Source organism: Pantherophis guttatus, chromosome 4, assembly GCF_059756535.1.
Source record: "Pantherophis guttatus breed Tessera chromosome 4, ASM5975653v1, whole genome shotgun sequence".
Classification (NCBI taxonomy): domain Eukaryota; kingdom Metazoa; phylum Chordata; class Lepidosauria; order Squamata; family Colubridae; genus Pantherophis; species Pantherophis guttatus.
Genome location: NC_142066.1, coordinates 68,651,634 through 68,672,753, shown reverse-complemented (window position 1 = coordinate 68,672,753; position 21,120 = coordinate 68,651,634). Strand labels below are relative to the sequence as shown.

Here is a 21,120-nt window from a genome sequence, read left to right as displayed (position 1 = left end):
TTTTTGTAACTCTTTTATCGTTTAAATATTTTTCTATAAGTCCGTTCTGCACCTCCTCTTTAGCATATAATTTAGTATAATAGTCCACAAAAGCTTCTTTAATTAATTTTTGTTGAAGGATTTCTTTCCCTCCAATATCAATACTATCAATAGTCCGTATACTTTGTTTTTTCCTCAATGTGTAAGCCAACCATCTGCCCGGTTTATTAGCGTTACAAAATGTGTTATGCTTCGCATATTGTAAGTTTGTTGCAACTTGTTCCGCCATAAGCATTTGAAATTGGTCTTTCAAAAGTTTTATAGCACTACGTATTCTTTCATCTGTTGGATTTTTAATAAGTAACTGTTCTTTATTCTTTATTTCTATTTCCAGTTCAGATCTTTTCTTTTGTCGGAACAGTCTATGTTTAGAGTTCATGTAGATAAGTACCCCTCTCATATAAGCTTTACTTGCGTCCCACACAATTTCAATTGGGGTACCTTTATTCAAATTTATTTCGAAAAATTCTTTCAAATGCTTTTTAAGTTCTGTTGTATTTTTTTCATATCTAAACAAATTCTCATTTAATCTCCAAGAACGTCTCTCAACCTTGCCCATCTCAATTTCTATCCATACTGGGCTATGGTCAGTCAAAGTTCTTGGAAAAATCTTTGTTCTTTTTGTCTTAACAAGTAAATCATCTGTCAACAAAATGAAGTCAATCCTAGAGAAGGATCTGTGTCTGTCAGAAAAAAAAGTGTAGTCCAATTCTTTTGAATTATGTATTCTCCAAACATCTTTTAATTCCATATCTTCTTTCATGTCAAAAAAGGTCTGTGGTAATCTGATCCTAGACTTTGCCAAACTCTTTTTATCTAATTTAGAGTCGATTACTCCATTCCAGTCTCCCATAATTAAAATAGATCTGTAATCCCATTGCAATATTTTAGTATGTAACATCTTATAAAAATAGTCCTGTTGTTGATTGGGAGCATAAATTCCAATCAGAAGAATTTGGCCATTTGCTGTAAGCAATTCAATTGCTACAAACCTACCATCTTCATCTGCTTCTATAACTTTAGCTGTTAACTTTTTATTTACATAAATAACCACACCATTCTTTTTTTGCGAAGTTGAAGATATAAAATGTGTTCCTAGTTTGGAGTTTATCAAATATTTTTGATCTTGAGTTGTGATATGCGTTTCTTGTAAACAAATTATATCATTATTAAATTGTTTCAAATATGTAAATAATTTCTTCCTTTTCTGTGCTGAATTCAACCCATTAACATTCCAAGATAAACACTTAAACATCATCACCCTCTTTCTGGAGCAAAGAGCAAAATAATTGAAGGTCATCCGAAAGCTTCGATCTCGCTCCCCCCATGGCTCCAGTCTCTTGTGCAGTACTCTTAACTGCCTCCTTGTCTTGTCTTTCCTGTTGTTGTTGTTGCTTTTGTTTAAGTAACTTAGATTGAGCTCGAGTTATACGTTGATCCTTAACTTCAATCATTCGAACCGGGTCCAAGATTGGAGAAGATTCCAGCAAGGGCTCATCCAGAAAACCTCCTTCTGCACCTTGCACTTCCTCTAATTCCTGCTTAGACTGTTCTTGCCATTCTCGTTGAGATTGCTTCTCTTCACTCTCTTTAATCTCCAAAACTGTAGATGTACGTGGAGATGGTGTTCTTTCCTTAAGAATAGTAGTATAGAAGTGCTGTGCCTTCTCCACGGTATTCAAACGGTATCTTTCTCCCTTGTATCTGAAAATTATGCCAACTGGTGCGTCCCACCGGAAAGGTATCTGTAAATTTTGCAATTCCTTAACAAGAAAGCCAAATTCTTTTCTAGCTTTCAGCATTTTAGGAGGCAATTCTTTATAAATTCCAATTCGTGAGCCCCCCACTTGTACAGAAGTGTAAAAGGATTTTTGCAGGATATCATTTCTTATTTCTCTATCTGTAAAATATATGACCACATCTCTAGGTAATTGTCTTTGTCTGGCCACCCAGGAGTTCACTCTGTAAATTTTGTCTATTTTGTGAAAAACCACATCAGGATTAACTTGTAGAATCTTAGCCAGGGCCTCAGAACAAACTTGTCTCAAATCCTGTCTTTCCTCCTCTCGAATTCCTCGAAGCCGTATAGCAAACTCCATTGCCCTGAATTGTATCATGACAATCTCGTTTTCAACTCTTTACATTTTATTGTCAACATCAGCAATTTTATAATCATTATCTTTCATCTTAACATTAACTTCTGATTTAAGTTCTTCAACTTTAAAATCAACTTTCCCAATAAATTCTGCCAGGCCAGATGCCACTTCTGATATTTTTTTGGTCACCTTGTTTTGGTTCTGTTTCACCATATCTTTAACTTCATTAATTTCCTGCATAAATTCCTGATGTGATTTTTGAAGTTTATCATCTATCTCCTGTTGAGATTTTTGAAATTTATCATCCAAAGTTTTAGAAATAAATTCTTTTAAATCTCCCACATCAAATTCTTTTTTCTGAGTCTGTAGCTGTTGAGCAGGGGGAAGCTGAGTTTCATGTTTGTGTGTGGGGGATCCCCCCCCCTGTTGCCTTCCCTTCCTGCTTCTTTGAAGCCATCCTGCCACGTGATCTAGTTTTTCTAAAGAGGGAAGTTCCTTTTCCTTTCCCTCCTGCACAAAGACTTCTAAAAAAGTCACCCAGATTTGATCAAATAAAGGTTGAAGTAAAGCAAAGTCAAGTATTGAAAAGGGAGAAATTTTCCACTTGTTTCTCTTATTACAAACAAGGCAACTTTGTAGCAACTTGGAAACTTTGTAACAAAGCAAGATAACTTCACCAATCCACACTCGCTGGCTCGTTAACTCTAAGGCTGAGCGCCATGTTTTTTCAAAGCACTTTCACTCATTCGCATTTTTCTCAGATTAAAAAGTCAACAAAGCGCTAATACTTGTGTTTCCAAGTTACAGGATTCAGGTAGTTTCGCTGTTTATTAAAGCTGGTTCTTTTCGCTTTAAGTTTCTTGCAGCCGGCTTGTTCTGCAAAAGCAGAATTGTCCCACGTCGCCCGGAGTTTCAGCAGGTTGGGAGGGAGCCATGCCTGTTCTCTCCCCAGAAACTTCCCTGGGGGGGTTACAGGGGCTCGACCTGTGCCCTGCAATCTCTACACATCAATCCTGTGGATTTTGAAGTTTTCGAGCTGCTTCTTCGTCGCGGAGCGGCTCTACAGGCGGCGGGGCTGGCGGAGCTTCAAAAGGCTCCGCCGTCGCCGAAGACAGGGAAACCGGAAATATAATGTCACTCGGGGGGTTTTTATACAAAGAGGTTCTTTTTACAGATGCGGGCAGATGGCAGCTGAAGACATTGCAGACACTGTTGGACGAAGGGATTAATTTAACTTGGTTACAATATAATCAATTACAATTGAGATGGAAAGAGGACCAAAAAACTGGTATTATGTTGCACGAGGAAGAATTGGTTAGACATATAAGAGAGAAAGGTCCAATGCATATCAAAAGGCTTTATAATGTTTTGCTAGAAAGGGACTCAGAAACTGAATTAGTTAAAGACTGTATGATTAAGTGGGCACAAAATTTTGAAGAACCAGTGATGTTGGAAACATGGGAAAAAATTTGGGTTCAGAATGTTAAATTTACACAGTCGCAGAACCTGAGGGAAAATTTCTATAAAATGTTTTATAGATGGCATTTAGATCCCAAAAAGTTGTCATGTATGTACCCTAATGTTCAGCCAAAATGTTGGAGATGTGAATGTTTGGATGCTACGTATTATCATGTTTGGTGGACCTGTAGGAAAGTTAAAGCTTTTTGGATAAAAATTTGGTGGGTCATGCAGAATGTTTTGAAGAAAAAAATTCAATTTTCTCCACAACTGTTTTTATTGGGTATAGTTAAGGGTTTTACATTGGGTGAAACAAAATTGATATTGTATATGATAACAGCAGCAAGATTGTTGATAGGTAAATACTGGAAGAATGAAGCTTTGCCCACTATCGAGGAATGGACTTTGAAGATGGCCAGTTTTGCAGAGATGGCGAAGATTTCAGCATATTTAAAAGATTGTTCACAAGAGACTTATGAATGGGAATGGAAAAGGTGGATAGAATATGTTCAGAACAAATATCAAACTAGAAAGTATCAAATAGCTTTTATTTGAAAATAATGTATTGGAAATATTTTAATGTAATGAGGTAAAGAGAAAAATTATACAGGGGAGGGATGGGTTCAAGTTTATATATAAGTGTTATATTAAGGGTTTTTTATGAGTATGAGTATATTATAGGGAAGTCTGGGGGGAGGGGAGGGTTAGGGAGGGTTAGGGAGGTTGGGAAGTCTGGGGGGGAGGTGGGGGGGGAAAAAGGGGTGAAAATGTAATTGTAAAACTTTTGCAATAAAAAAAAAAGAAGACAAGACATATGATTTTAGATATAATGACAGTGGCGAGATTGGCTTTTGCGCAATGTTGGAAAAATGTGAAGACGCCTTCCGAAGATCAAATAATCAAAAAAAAACTTATGACTGTGATGGACAAACTAACATTGGAACTGAAAGAAATGACATACTCGAAGTACTATGTATCATGGGAGAAATGGTATGAATGGATTAAAAAGAGAAAGATGAAACAGGCTCAGACATAACAAAATTTAATGAAGTAAAATATATAGACTATAAGTATTTTGTAGGGATAAGTTTTGTAAATGGACACAGCTCTGCATAAAAAATTGTTTCTTTTTTCTTTTTCTTTTCTTTTTCATCCCTTTTTTTTCTTCTTCTTCCTTTCTTTTTTCTCTTTCTCTTTTCTCTTTCCTTTCTTTCTTTTTTCTTTTTTGTATCTCTTGCATTCTTTTTTGTTTTTGTTTTTGCTTGTATTTTTGTAGTTTTGTATGTACGTTTTTGGTTTCGTGTTTATTGAAAAATTAATTTCAAAAATTTATTTAAAAAAGGAATAGAAAAAAAGACAACATACATTTGTCAAGAATCATAAGATACAACACTGAACACTTATGTCATATAATTACATAAAGAAAAAAAGATAAGATACATTCATCAAGAATCATAAGGTACAACACTTAACGATAATCATATAATTACATAGATTTAATAAAGGTACAAATAAGCGATCAAATCATATTAGGAAACAATCAATATAAATCGTAAGGATACAAGCAACAAAGTTACAGTCATGCAGTCATAAGTGGGAGGAGATGGGTGATAGGAACGATGAGAAGATTAATAGTAATAGTAATTCAGACTTAGTGAATCATTTGACAGTGTTGAGGGAGTTATTTGTTTAGCAGAGTGATGCCGTTTGGGGAAAAACTGTTTTTGTGTCTAGTGTGTTCTGGTGTGCAGTGCTCTACAGCGTTGTTTTGAGGGTAGGAGTTGAAACAATTTATGTCCAGGATGCGAGCGGTCTGTAAATATTTTCACAGCCCTCTTTTTGACTCGTGCAGTATAGAGGTCCTCAATGGAAGGCAGGTTGGTAGTAATTATTTTTCTGCAGTTCTAATTATCCTCTGAAGTCTGTGTCTGTCTTGTTGGGTTGTAGAACCAAACTAGACAGCTATAGAGGTGCAGATGACAGACTCAATAATTCCTCTATAGAACTGTATCACCAGCTCCTTGGTCAGTTTGAGCTTCCTGAGTTGGTGCAGAAAGAACATTCTTTGTTGTGCTTTTTTGATGATGTTTTTGATGTTAGGTGTCCATTTTAGGTCTTGAGATATGATAGAACCTAGAAATTTGAAGATCTCTACTGTTGATACTGTGTTGTCTAGTATTGTACGAGGTGGTAGTATGGAAGGGTTTCTCCTAAAGTCTACCACCATTTCTACAGTTTTGGGTGTGTTCCGTTCCACATTGCACCACGAGGCTAGAAGCAGAAGCATATTATTAGTATCTTGTTCTATTCTGCTTGGTCTGGCATCTCCTGCCTCAATCCTTAGAATCCAGGGAATCTTTTGTGTTTTCTCTTTCCAGAATACAGTGTTATGTATATTTCTGTATTTCATCCATCCTCTTCATCTTCCATATAACTAATCTGTTCAGTTTCTTATGGGACTTATGAACTTATGATCATGCAAAATGATTTGTGATGTCTTAGCTATGCAGCAACAGCATTAAAAAAAGACTTAGCTTTTAGGGCTAGCTACTTTTCAAAGAAAAATAATGCCTAATTTCATACATCAATGATATTTTTAAAAACCCTAGTCCGGTTTCAGTATTCCTGAATAATTAGGAATAAATTGGAGTAATCTAGCTATTGGAGAAAAACTGGGTGAGCTTCAATACTTCTACATTTTGAAGAGTCAACCTCAAAAATATTAAACATTCCTTGCCTACTTCATTTGTTAAAAAATTAAAAAGTACTATTAACTAAAAAGGTTTTTTAAAAAGGATTTTTTTTAAAAAAATAGTTTTTTTAAATCACAGTAGGATGTTAGATAATATAAAGTTGCCACTTTTAAGCACTTCAATAGCATAAACTTAATTAATATTTAACTGATACCAGTTTCAGTAAATAATTTTGTAATAGTTTTGTCTCATTGTTTTATAATCTGCCTTGCTAGGCATAGCAAAAGAGCAGGTTAATTAAATTCCAAAACAGCAGATAGAAAAAAATAGCAATTGATCTTACATTCTTTCACACACTAATGTTATAGATTCTACTATAAGCTGTTATTAGTAGCATTATATTCATAATGGTAAAAAGAGCCAATTATCTGCTCTTGTTCAGCAAAATGATTTATGCTGTGCAGAGGAATGGAGATATTAAAATGGCATCTCAAAGATACATAACAAGTGGATCCTACCATTTTTCTAGAAAGCAAAAAATCACCAATTTTTTGGTGATTGGCCAATCCATTCCATCTTACTTCATGGAAGGTGATATATGATTAATATTTCACATTTGAAGATTTTTGAGGAATGTTAATATTTACCAACCATTCTTATCATTTTAAGAAATTCAAAAGAAACATGAAGAAAAAATGAAAGATTTTATCACATATCTATTTGTAAAAAATTAACAACAAACAAGAACGTCTATAGGTTTCTGAAAGTTACCACTTTTATTATAGAATGTTATAAATAACATTTAATTAATGATCAGCATTGATCAGTTTAGTGCTAGGGTTGCTTCCAGTTCCATTAATCATATGTTTCATATAACACTTAAAAGTGTACACAGCCAAACCCATGATCCTTATGCTGGATGAAAATAATTGACATTTCTTTTTTTTTTTATTGAAAAAGTTTTTCAAATACAGATTTTTCCCCCTTTTTCCTCCCCTCCTCCCTAACCCCCCCTCCCCTCCCCCCATGGCTTCTCCAAAATAAAATCCAAATTGATATCACATTATATAATACTTTACCATCCTTTTACACCACCCCCATTTGCTAACCATTTCTTTCTAACATTATTATTATATCCCCCCTATACTATACATTTCAAAGCAACTTTCAGCTATACAGTTATATAATAAATCCTAATTTGGCATTTATTCAACTCATAATCTACCCATTTCCTCCACCCCCATACATATATCTCTTAATTCAAATCTTTTACGTATATTAATATCTGAACATAACATCCCTTTTCCTAAACTAAACAATCAGTAACCTAACCTATCTCCACCCACTTTCCTACAGGTCTACCATACATAATATTTTTAATATCTTTGTTCTTTTGCCCACACCACTAAAAGATATTTCCATATATATATAAAATCCTCAAATGACTTTAAGTTTGTAATCCATATAGTATCTTCTGTAATGTTTTTCAACTGAATTATTAATTGCCCATGTTAGGGTAACATCAAGTTCTGCTTCCAACAGTATATTCAGTATCTTCAATTACCATCTGCTCCCATCAATAATAAATGTTTTCATATATAAAAAACCACCCGAGTGACTTTATATTTATATTCCATGTAGTATCTTCTGTAGTGTCTTTTGTCTAGATTATTAATTCCAACCACCACGTTAGGGTAACAACCAGATCTTCTGCATGCCCCAATTCCATAGTTCTCTTGCCTTATAACTCAACATATACGTAATCCATTTTTCAAAGAGTCCAAAATAGAAAGTTCCAATCCGCTCAATGAAAGGCCATCTTCCACATCCCAAGAACACCAGCACTGCAGAGATCTGTTATTCTTCTCAAAATAGTATAAGTCTATGATTTGCCTCAGTTATATTTTCATGTATCAGCCTTCTATAAATCCCGCTTATTATATTTAATCGTCTCTTAAGTAACTGGCATTAGTCTGTTGGCTAAAAAAAAAGAAAAAAATTTTTTTTTGTTTAGTTTAAAAATTTTTAGTTTTGTAGAACCTGCTTCTTCTTTTCTTAACTTGTTGTGGTTTAGATCTCCATCCTGGTTGCCTTTCTAAGACTTGTATATCAGCTGGTTGAATTACATGCTGGTCTGTAACTTGATAAGACATCAGATCGAAATCCAAAGCCGCCTCTCTTATATTTATAGGTGATCCAGCTATAGCCTCTGAAGGAGAATCCAAAAGCGGCTCATCCAAAAAGGCCTCTGTAACTTGTTGTTTTTCCATTACCTCCATCTCCATCTGCTTAGCCTGAGTTTCAATCTCTTGTTCATTTTGCTTTTCTTTATCCCCCTCCGGTGTTCCTAACACTGATGACATACGTGGAGATGTTGGATCCATTTTAAAAACCTTGTAGTAAAATTCTTCCACTTTTTCAACAGTATTTAGTTGATATCTTTCTCCTTGATATCTCAATATTATACCAACTGGAGCATCCCACCTAAATGGGATGTTTTGTTTCTTTAATTCAGTCACCAAAAATCCAAAGCCCTTTCTATCTTTTAACATCTTGGACGGCAGCTCTTTATATATCCAAATCTTCCTTCCATTCATTTCTAGAGTGGAGTTAAAAGACTTTTGCACAATATCATTTCTTATTCCTTTATCAGTAAAGTAAATCACCACATCTCTGGGCAACTGCCTTTGCTTTACCACCCAAGAATTTATTCTGTAGGCCTTATCAATCTTACAGGATACCTCTTCAGGACTAACCTTTAAAATCCCAGCCAGAACTTCAGCAGACATCTTTCTCAAATCATCTCTGTTATTTTCCTGTATTCCCCTCATCCTGACTGCAAATTCCATGGATCTGAATTGCATCATTGTGACTTCATTTTCAATCCTTTGTTTTATATTATCTGCATTGTAAGTCTCCTGATCAGCTTCCTTTATTTTAGACTCTACTTCTGGGCTATTTTCTTGAATATTTATCAAATCATTTTCAATTCTTTGTATTTTATTATCCAGATTATGAATCTTATAATCAGCTTCCTTCATTTCAGACTCTATTTCTAAGTTGATATCTTTATCTATTTTGACATTTCTGAAAGGTGAAAGCAGATCCACTGCTGGATAAAAATGATAAGTGCAGTATTAAATTATGAACATTTTAAACATCTTCATAATCTTATGCCTGAGATAATTCAAATTCTGTTTTCTGGGTTGGTTTTATATTATTTTTTTAAGTATATAAATTAGACACAATGAATTATTAACTCTTAATTATTTATAATTAGGGTTTGTATGCTGCCTCATTTCTTTGGTCTAGATGCCTTATAATATAATGTGATACAAAAGCAACAAGTAAAATAAAAATAAATCCTTATATCAGAATTGGCCATGAATAATCAATATTTTTTTTAAACAATAAAGACATCTCTAACTATCTCTAACAATAAAAGAAAATAAGTAACAGTCTTAGTATCAGCGATCTTGTACATATTGTCAAAAACCTTAATTACAGCTCAGGATGTATAACAGCCATTCCTTTTTTTAAATTTTTTTTTAAAGAAAATATTTTAAATACAAATAATACAAACATAGTACATATACATCTAAATACAAAAAGAAAAAAAATACGAATATTACAGTGCACCCCTACCCCCGGAGATCTTTTTCCCCCCTTATATTTCTTCTTCTATAACAACTAAAAGATATACAATATATTCCAATTGTCCCCTTATCCCCTCCAAAACAACCTATATTCTTGAGTAGGTTTATTCCCTTTACCTTCCACCAACACCGTTTTTATAAAATCCCACCATATTTCATTATAATTGTTTACTTTAATCATACAAGAATGCTTGCCCGTTCCTTGAAGTTTCTGTGAAAGAGAAACATCTTGATTGCCTTAGTGATAAAGAGGAGGGTCTTCTATCTTCTGGGGGAGGACAAAAGCCATAGCAGAAGCAAGGGGTTTCCTGACTCTTCTAATTCACAGAGGGAGGATATTTGCAAAATTTCCCTTTCTTCTAGTTTGTCAAACACTGGGATAATTCTGTTCAGAATGGACAGTCTCAAAGATATTCCAGTTTACTAGATGTAATGAAAAGAATAAAAGTTCATCATGTGTCTTACAATTAATATATTTGTTCTTATTTTTAGGAACGACTCCTGATGAGCCTTTTGCCCAGAAATGTTGCCATGGAAATGAAGGAAGATTTCCTTAAGCCACCTGAAAGAATTTTCCATAAGATTTACATTCAGAGGCATGACAATGTTAGGTAGGATTGATATGAATTTACAAAATAAACCAGGCTATATGAACTTTTCATGTATCTACAAAAACATTTTGTATCTACAAAAACAAAGAAAATCCTAAATTGTATATTTTTTAAGTACCCAAAAGAAAAGAAAACTAAAACAGGAAAAAAGCAAAACATATCTCAACCATCTAATCCTACATTGCATCAACAGAGGGATAGTTTCAAGATCATATGAAGTGATAAGACTGCTTTATATTGCACTGGTGAAACCACACTTGAAATACCATATCTAATTCCGGTCACTAAGATATTAAAAAGATGCTGAAATTCTAGAAAGAGTGCAGAGAAGAGCAACAAAGGTGATAAGGGGGTCTGGAAGCCTTAACTGAGGGATCTAGAAACTAGGTAGTGAAGAAAAGGACTAGGGGTGATACAATGACAGCCTTCTAGTACTTTAGGAACTGTCACAGAGAAGAAGGAATCAACTAATTTTCCAAAGCACCTGGGAGCAGGAGAAGAAGCAATGGGTGGAAGAACATTAAAGAGAGATCCAACTTAGAACTAAAGAAAAATTTCTGGACAATGAGAACAATTAATCAGTGGAATGGCTTGCTTCTGGAACTTGTAGGTCCCTCAAGGTTTTCAAGAAGTGACTGGACAGCCATTTGTCCAGAATTGTAGAGGATCTCCTGTATAAGGCGTTGAACCAGAAGACCTCCAACATCTTTTCCATTCCTCTGTTCTTTCTCTCAAGATTACCAAAAATGGTCAATTAACATGGATATCTATCTCTGGATCATTTAAACACATATACAGATATTTAAAGCTGGGTTTGGGGACAAAATATGGTTAAGGTTTTATTTGGATAATTTCTTTTATCCCTGGTATTCTGGATTAAAGCAGTCAATAAGTGGACACTCTCCTGGTAGGTAATTTTTCTCAGCCATTTTTCTATGGCTCGTTTGTCCACTGAGGATTTTATTTTATTTTTTAACAATAATATAGCAATAAGAATAAAATGATGTACTGTTTCTTAATCTTGTTTGCAATACAGAAGATTAAGGAGGACCTTAAATTACAACCTGCCCCAGATGGATGGCATTGCTATTATGATACGATCGTATCGTTTTTAATTTTCTGTTTATGTTATACCTTACTTTCAACTAAATGAAGAACCATAAAAATATTAGTAATAAAAATGTAAAATATCATGGTAATAAAGACATGGTCATGCAGAAATACCTATGATAAAATAGAGGGAAGAAGCCACGTGACTCTGGTAAAAGACATTGCTGCTTTAATTAGTTGAAGAGAGGTTCTTCCTTGTGTTCCTGTATGTTTAAAAGCACCTCTTTTGAAGTACAGGTAGTCCTCAACTTACGACTACAATTGAGCCCAAAATTTATGTTGGTAGACATTTGTTAAATGAGTTTTGCCCCATTTTATGACTTTTCTTGTCACTGTTGTTAAATGAATCACTGCAATTGTTAAATTAGTAACACGATTGTTAAGCGAATCTGGTTTCGCCATTGAATTGCTTGTCAGAAGGTCACAAAATGGGATCATATGACCCCAGGATGCTGCAACTATCATAAATGTGATTTGGTTGTCAAGCATCTGAATGTAAATCATGACCATGAGGAACTGATAAGTATGAAGGAGGTATCATGGTCGTCAAATTAACTCAAAAATATTAGCTCAGCTTTATGAGAGATTTGATGGAGCTGAGATCTGCAATCCATACTTCTGCCAGCACCTTTGCTGACTGAGTATCCCATCTCTTCAGGGCATAACCAAGAAAAGGCTGGCTACGTAAAATAATTTGCAGTCATCAGAATTTGCTGATTCTCTGTGGTCAGCTTTAATACATGCACACACATATATATCCCTTCTTACCAATTTGCAGCAAGTTTCACAACTATACTGCCAAGACTTGCAAAGGTTTTGAACCAGTATCCCAGTTATTTACTGAAAATACAGTACAAATAATATACACTAACATAAATATTGTGATTTCATTACCTTCATAATTTTCTGGTGTATTTCCATTGCTTTTTTAGTTTTTTTTTCGTAGTAGATTAAAAATAGAGGATTATAATATATTTTTGTTTTATGCTCCTTCCCCAATTTTCTCTGTGAATTCCTTTAAAATGCTAACAAGTACATTATTGGCAAAATATGTCTGACTCTTCCTTTCCTTTTACAGTATATTATTTGCAGACATTGTGGGGTTTACCAGTCTGGCATCTCAGTGCACTGCTCAAGAACTAGTGAAGCTTCTGAATGAACTTTTTGGAAAGTTTGACGAATTAGCCACAGTAAGTGCATATGCTTTTGTCACCATGAAATTTAATTGCTTTGTGAATTATACATAGCTAAGATGTGTTTCTAATCCAATTTCCATCGCTTTTTCTTCTAAAAAGTCAATAGCACATCAAATACTTTTGTTAACAATCTATAAAGCCAGGTTTAAACTATTGATGTACCATTTTTGTGCTCATGATTGCTAAAAATTGCTAGCTTTGTTTTCTGTCATGCTGAGTTAGGGAATGTTGCATTATAGATGAAAATTTTAATATAATCTTTAAAAATAGGTGTTCCACAGGATTTTTTTTAAAACAAAAAGCCTGTATGCTGAAGTCTTTTTCATTCCGTAGCTTTTAAAAAATGTTCTATGCAGTCCTTAGCTACCAGAAGTCAGCCACCTCTAAAATAATCAGTTGGAGCTGCAAACGAATTAGTGATAAAAAGAATAATAAGAACTGACATTTCATCACCAATTGTTTCATTATACAATGGACATATTTACATAACACAATTAAAATTATTTTGAAGAATTAATATTGATCATAGAGTGCATAGAACGCAGAACTACATAAAGTTCTATTTTTTTTCACTTCGAAAAAAACTGATAATATTGATACAATTATGTATGTGCACATTTTCTTTGATTTATTAATTTCATCCTTCTATTTACTAAAATTCAAGCGCATTTGGTTCTCTGTTGCATGGGTGTGTTTGTGTGGAATCTACTTGGTTTTTTGTTCTGTTTTGGTTTTTGCCTGCTATTTCTGTAGTACTAGACAACATACTGCTTGTGTAGAAAAGAAAAAAAAAGTAGGAGAGAAATTAAGCATTATTTTCTCTAGATTAAGTTTTAGCCTATATATTTTATCACATTTAATTTTGCTTTTTAGCACCACTTTTAGCAGATAATTTAGTTTAACAGTAGCACAAATTCATTTTTCCTTTGTATTTCTGTTTTGCTAACCTGTACCATACTTAATATTTGAAAGAAGAACTTGCAATCACAGGGGGGGGAAAGTCACCAATCCATATGAGTTCATCTACCTTGCTGTTGCTCATAGTCTTCTTCTTTTATGTTCCATCTTCCCAATATTACAGCCTTATCTAGGACATTAGGTTTTGTGTAATGTATCTGAAATAGGATAATTTGAGCCTGATCATTTGTGCCTCAAATGAGAACTCTAGGTTGATTTGTTTGTTTGGTTTTCTTGATTGTGTCACAGTATTCTCAGGAGGATTCTCCAATAACAAAGTTAAAAAATGTCAATAATCTACTATCCTACTTCTTCAAAGTGCAACTTTAATTTTCATACAACATCACAGGAAATACTATGATTGAATGATTCTGTATGCTGTAGGCATAGACCATTTTTTTTACAAAAATACAAACTATTTGATTGATTGATTGATTGATTGATTGATTGATTGATTGGAGTTGAACTGAGCTGATTTAATAACAGCAGATAAAATATTTTTAAAAATATTAAAAGTGCCATGATAAAGTATTTTTGCCTGTTGCTTAAAAAATAACAAATGACTGTAGCTTAATGATAGTGGAAACATGTCTTTTTATTGATGCTGGTCAGATTTCAAATAGAAGAGGGACATTAAAGAAAGCGTTCTTAAAATAGAAGAAAAGTAGATATGGGAATTGCTGTTAGTTCAGTCATATGACACTTGAGGCTTTAAAGATAAGTATCAGCATATTGAAACGGTCTCAGGGGCAATTTGATATTGCAGCTCTATTAAAATTGCCTTACAATGAATCAGACAAGATATATTAGAGGCCAATATATTCTGTGTATAAAGCTAATCTTATCCATGATACATTACAGTCATTCTGCTGAGTTAACTTGGGAAATGGCCTAGCTACCAAATCAGATAAAACCTACAGTGACATGAACATCTTAATGAACTTATTTTTTAGAGGATGGATGAATGTGCAGCCATCCAGAACATATTATACAGCTTGTTCCCAAATACAAAATCATCTAGCCACCACCAATTCTATTGTGTCAAGATTCAACCCCACTTTTATTATCTATATAAATTACTGCATTTGGCCACAGTCATTTTGAAACTGTCTGGACTGCTAGATATATACTTCTATTCAACTGTCCTGAAAGCCTCCCATTTGTTTTACACTGAGTAATGGTTTAACAGTTTCGAAAACATATCCATGTATAAATATATTTATATATATTTATGTCAGAAGAAGTGATGTATTCCAGGAAGGCAGGCCCCAATATTGATGACAGATACTTGACAACTTTTAATAACTTTTCATTATTGTAACTACATAATGTGAATTTGCTGAATCAAGTCCTACAAGCATTTTTGAGGTAATTTGTCAAAATATTTATTTTCAAGCTTGATTTCTTGATTTCAGAATGTTATTATAACTCCAAAAATACAATATCAACCTTTTAAAGGAGTTTGTCCATGTCTGAGTTGATTACACAATTGTGATTAATTTAATTTTATATAGTCACATGTTTTCTAGAAATTAAAAATTGTTCAGGAAGCAAATTATTTGTGGCCACTTCTTTTTAATGTAATGCAACGGTCTTGCATGTCTGTCCCGTTCATATATGTAACAACAATACTTGGTATATCTGAGCTGCACTCGAAGCAGCAGAGCCACTACTTTTAGATTTCTATGGATATTCCATGTATATTCGGTGCAATGGATGGGCTTTAAAAACAGTTCCATGTTTTTGTATGTTGCCTTAATATGTGCAGTTTAGCCAACAAATACTGAAAGGTGTACATTGCCATTCTGTAACAGAGTAGCTTTGAGGCTTAACACTGATGAATCCATAAAAGAAGCCATTCTTTGGGTCATGCTCACAATCCAAAGCTGTGAACAAACCATCAAGGTCAGTACAAAAAATGAGCTTGTCACAAAGTTTAAGAAACTTCTTAAATCATCTTGGTGGTTTTGAAAGACAGAAATTTTCATACCTGCTGAGAGCAAAAGCTATCCATGCAGTCAAGTTCAAGTTCTGCTTCTGACTTTGATAAACCTCAGTCCCTGACCAGGTCATTTAATTCTGATTATGTTATGAGATGAGACCCACCAGACATACACAGTTCAGAAGCTTTATCATTGTCACTTTCTGTGCCTTGTCGGTATCTTGCAACATCTTCATCTGTTTCATCTAAGCTCCATTTCTTTGATGATTTTGGTACTGGCAAATTGTCATCATATTGGTCTCATTGCTTAAAACAGATTAGGGTATTTAATTGATTTCTTATTTTTATCAAAGAAACCAATGACATTAGTGAGACAGAAGTAACAATATGTCACATGATCATTCTCTTCTCGCCATATTTTTGGAATAGCAAATAGCATTGACTTCCAAGTTCCTCTGAGCCAAGCTCTAAGATAAATAGGACATCTTTCACAATAAATGTGAGGAGCCCAGGCCTGGACAAAGTACAGTTCATACACTTTCTCAACAAATCCAATTATTGTGCATCTTTGAGACTTAAGCATATATTCACCACAAATATAGCAGAATCTTCTTCCCGTTCTTTTCTTATTCATGTGATTCTCATCCTTAAGAGTATCTAACATTTGTCATCCCTCTGGCATTCTGCCTTAATTTACAGGTTATGATCATTTTTAACCTCTGGGGTTTAAATGCTGTATTTTCTAATCCATGGTATCTTTTTCTCCACCATTGTCTATCTGCCTTTTTCATCTCATGCATTTCTATAACCATTAGATTCTATCCCAGCTGAGAAGAAAAGCATTGAAGCTGCACAGATGTGCTGCATATTTGGAAACTATATTGAACTCTCAGCTCACTTCACAATTCTGGCTGTGAGCTAACAAAGGGATTGCTAGGAAAAAGAGACTGATTTCTTTGTTTGAAGACATGGTTTATCTTTCTTCCTTAAAGATCCACCAAGAAACTTTCAGAATGAAGCTCAGATACTAAACAATGGGTTAAATAATAGAATCAACTAATTTAAGTTCCAAAATTAAAAAGCTTTATCATTTCCCTTTCCAAATATGCAACAATCCAACTGTAGATAATAGTATGTTGAGCTGCCACAATTTTGTTTTGTATTGGACCAGGTTTTCGATGGAATTGTAGAATATAATTCTACAATTTCTTTTTTAGAAAAAAAGAAAATTTGAATCTGTAGAAAGACTTGAAAAAGGAAAAAAAAAAAGCAAAGCATCATAATGGCATATTAGGTCCCATCCCATAATATCTGGTCATATTACTTCTGAAGTTGTGTGTCTTGCCATATGTTTATTATTATTTCTTTCTCCTCTTTCCCATGGGGATAGATGAGACGACAAAATCCCTGACAACAATATCAAGAGACTGTGCATGAAAGCAAAGGGGGCACAGGTGTTTTTTTTTTTCTTTTGTACTTCCAACAAAAAGTAGGCATCTAATGAAAAAATGAAGAACCATAGAAGTAAAGCACTTGCTTAAAGGATAGTGCTACACATAACAAGAACCAGGAAGAATGTCTTTTAGAAACCAACTGACTTGCCTTATCTGAAGAGCTTTAAACTAAAACTGGAGGGGGAGGGAGACAGAGTTTTAGAAACTTATTCCAATTGCAAACCTCAGGGCAATCAACCAAGTGTTAAGAAAGAAAGGGAACTCAGACACAAAACAGGTGATGAAAAAAGCCACACAGGTTCAGTCAAAAAGAACTCAAATGCCTATACACCAGTGCTTAGAGTATGAGGAACAAATAGGGTGAACCTGAAATCCAAGTACAAAAGAGCAAATATGATATCATTGTAATTACCAAAACTTGATGGCATGAAACTCATGACTGTATCTAGAGGTATTTAAATTATTCAAGAAAAGATGTAGACTTGTAGAGGATGTAGAATAATGATGATGCTGGGAACTACCCAGCAACCACTCTTGCAAGACACATACTTTATATCCAAAAGTGCTTGAAAGGTGGGAACGAACAAACAGTTCATTTGTGACCTCTGTTTTTTTTTTTTTTTAATTTTATCTTATATATCCAACAAACATTAAATCTATAGTGGTTTACATCACAACGCGAGAAGGAAATAAACTTGTCCCATTACATATATAGGGTAACGTACAAAAGTCTATTACATATACCAATTGACATGCTTATCCAATATCTCTATTTATAGCTCGATTTGACATCCAATTATACCATTGATTCCAAGATATATAGTAATCTGTTTCCCTCCATCCTTTCAGTAACATAGTAAGCCGATCTGATTGGCTAATAATGAATCACAATTCATTATTTTCTGAATTACTACTTGTTCGGGTGGGTTAACATCCATCTTCCAGTATTGGGCCCAGGCCAATCTTGCAACTGTCGTTATATGCAACAGCAGGTACCATGCCGTTCTATTGACATTTTCGGGTCTTATCCCTAATAAAAATACCTCAGGATGCAATTGTATATGCTGCCCCAACATTTCATTGAGCCACTTCAGAATATTCTTCCAAAATTTCATTGCCTCTCGGCAGGTCCACCATTGGTGGAAGTATGTGCCTTCTTTAACGCCACATTTCCAACAGACTGAGGGTGTTCCAGGGGACATTTTTGCGAGTCTGGCCAGCGGTAAATGCCATCGATATGCCATTTTATATATATTTTCTTTATATCCTATTGACCGGGTTAATTTCATATTCTTAGTCCAAATTTTGCTCCACCTCTCAGGCTCTATTGAATAACCTAGATTCTTCTCCTAGGCATGAACCGAAGTCTTCGCACCTTCCTCACCTACCTCCATAACCATAAAGAATTTATAACATTTAGATAACACCTTTTCATCCACCCCCAATAATATTCTATCCAAAATCTGCACCTCTCGGCTAATCCCAAGTCTCTGTCTCATATACTTAATGTTAATTTGCTTGTACGTACACCAGTCTAGGTTCACTCCTTGTTCCTGAAGTAACAATTTAGTTTTTAGCTTCCCATTCGTATCTAATATTTCTTTGTAAGTCATTTTTTTCTCTGGATTATACAGACTCAGATAGATCACAGCTTCCACAGGTGAAACCCAGAGTGGTACTTTATTATAATATGTTTTTCTAATTTCCATCCAACTCTCAATCAGGACACCTTGCACATGATGTTTCGTAAAACATGCTGGGGGTTTGCCTCTCTCCCACCATAGGTGGGCATGTTGGAGATCATGACCTTCGATTGCTAACAGACATCTCCTTTGTAGTGTAATCCACTCACGGATCCAAACCAAAACTGCCAAATTATAGTAATACTTCCAATTTGGGACCCCCAACCCGTCTTGTTCTTTCGGTTTCTGCATCGTTTTCAACTTAATTCAAGGCTTCTTGCCCTGCCAAATAAATCTATTTGTAGCCCTGTCCAGGTTCCTAAAAAAGATTTTATTTAGTCTAACTGGGGCTGTTTGAAAGAGAAATGCCATTCTGGGCACTACGTGGGTCTTAATTAAGGCTATCCGTCCCATTAATGACAATTGAATCTTGCCCCATTTCTCCAAATCTTTGTCTAGTTGCTCAGTTAATTTTAGATAGTTATCCACCTTTATTGAGGAGCATCTATCAGGCAGCCAAATCCCTAAATATTTGACTTTACGAACTACCTGGAAGCCCAAAGTGTTTTGTAATTCTAATTTTTGTATTTCCGTCATGTTTTTAACTATAATATTTATTTTTTTCCTATTTATTTGTAATCCAGCCGCCTCACCAAATTTCTATATTATGTCAATAAGTCACTCTCCAGAGGTTAATGGCTCTTCCAGAACAAAGACCAGGTCGTCCGCAAACGCCTGGACCTTGTATTCTTGTTCTCTGATCTTCAATCCTCTTATACTCACCTCTTGTCTTATTGACCTAAGTAAAGGTTCTAGCGTGAATATAAACAGCAATGGGGAGAGTGGGCAGCCTTGTCTCGTTCCCTTCGTTATCGTCACCTCCTCCGACTCTTCTCCATTGACCAAAATCTTGGTCTTCTGTTGACTATAAATTGCCTGGATTGCATTTATAAAATGATCGCCAGCCTCCATATATTTCAATTGTGATATAAGATAATTCCAATTGACCCTATCAAAGGCTTTCTGGGCGTCCAAAAAAAGGAACACCGCCTGCTTCTCAGGGTGAGCCTTGTAATATTCCAAGGCATCCATTATGATCCATACATTATCTTTCAACTGTCTGGCCGGTAGAAAACCATTTTGATCTATATGGATGAATTCGCTAAGGTATCTCTTAAATCTAGCTGCCATTACAGCTGCAAAAATTTTATAGTCGGCGTTTAAAGTGAGATGGGCCTATAGTTATGTATCAGAGTGTGGTTTCCCCCCCCTTCCTTCGGTATTAAAGAAATATAGGCCTCTAGCCATGATTTGGGAGCCTTAGATTCCATCAATACCATATTAAAAATTTCTTTCATATATTTTATGTATAGATCTGTAAAGGTTTTATAGATCTCTGCAGGCAAGCCATCAGTACCAGGGGTTTTTCCGGCCTTCTGCCTCTTGATCGCAATCTCTATCTCTCCTTCCGTAATCTCCTTATTCAACAGGTCCTTAACTGAATCTGGAAATTTGGGAAGATCCAAATGTTCCAAGTATACCTTAATTTTCTCATCCGGCACTTGCTCACTAGCATAAAGTTGTGAAAAGAATTCCTGTGCAATCCCTTTTTTCCCTTTATCTACTCATATGACTCCCGACTTGTCCTGCAATTGGTCTATCCACCTACTTTCCCTTTCCTTCTTTAGTTTATAAGTAAGCCACCGGCCCACCCTATTAGCATGTTCAAAATGGTGCTGTCTGGCCATTCTAAGATTATGTGCTATTTCTTCCTGGTCTAGTAATATGAGTTGATGTTTACTTGTGTCTACTGCTTCCTTATCTTTAGCATCTAGTGGGTTAATCTGTGAATTCCTCTCTGCAGTCCACAACTTCACAGTCCAGGTTTCCCTCTCCTTTAGTTTCATTTTTTCTTCCCTGCTATATATTTAATCGCTAACCCTCTCATATAGGCTTTCACCATATCCCATAAAATCTGTATCGAGGTTTCCTTATTATTGTTGACCCTAAAGAAGGCTTCCATTTCTCTCTTTACCATTTGTTGAAATTCCGTCTCTGTTAAAATATTTGCTCTCAACATCCATCTCTTATTTCTTTTGATTGTCTCCCTCTTCCACCTAACCAATAATGGACTATGGTCTGCCCAGGTATTAGGTTCTATCTCTGTCGCTACAATTCTGGTCTTTAAATCTGTAGTTGCCCACATCATATCCAGCCTCGACCAAG

The 21,120-nt window shown here is 34.9% G+C and overlaps 1 protein-coding gene across 2 annotated transcripts in view; it reads left to right on the top strand.

The window, feature by feature from the left end:
- ADCY1 (adenylate cyclase 1) overlaps positions 1–21,120 on the top strand; it is a 221,490-nt gene that overhangs the window by 109,346 nt on the left and 91,024 nt on the right. For both annotated transcript variants that reach the window (XM_034416445.3, XM_034416444.3), the window contains exons 3-4: positions 10,435–10,553; positions 12,742–12,853. In XM_034416445.3, coding sequence (XP_034272336.1) covers positions 10,435–10,553; positions 12,742–12,853 — 231 coding nt within the window. The remainder of the gene's footprint in view (positions 1–10,434; positions 10,554–12,741; positions 12,854–21,120) is intronic.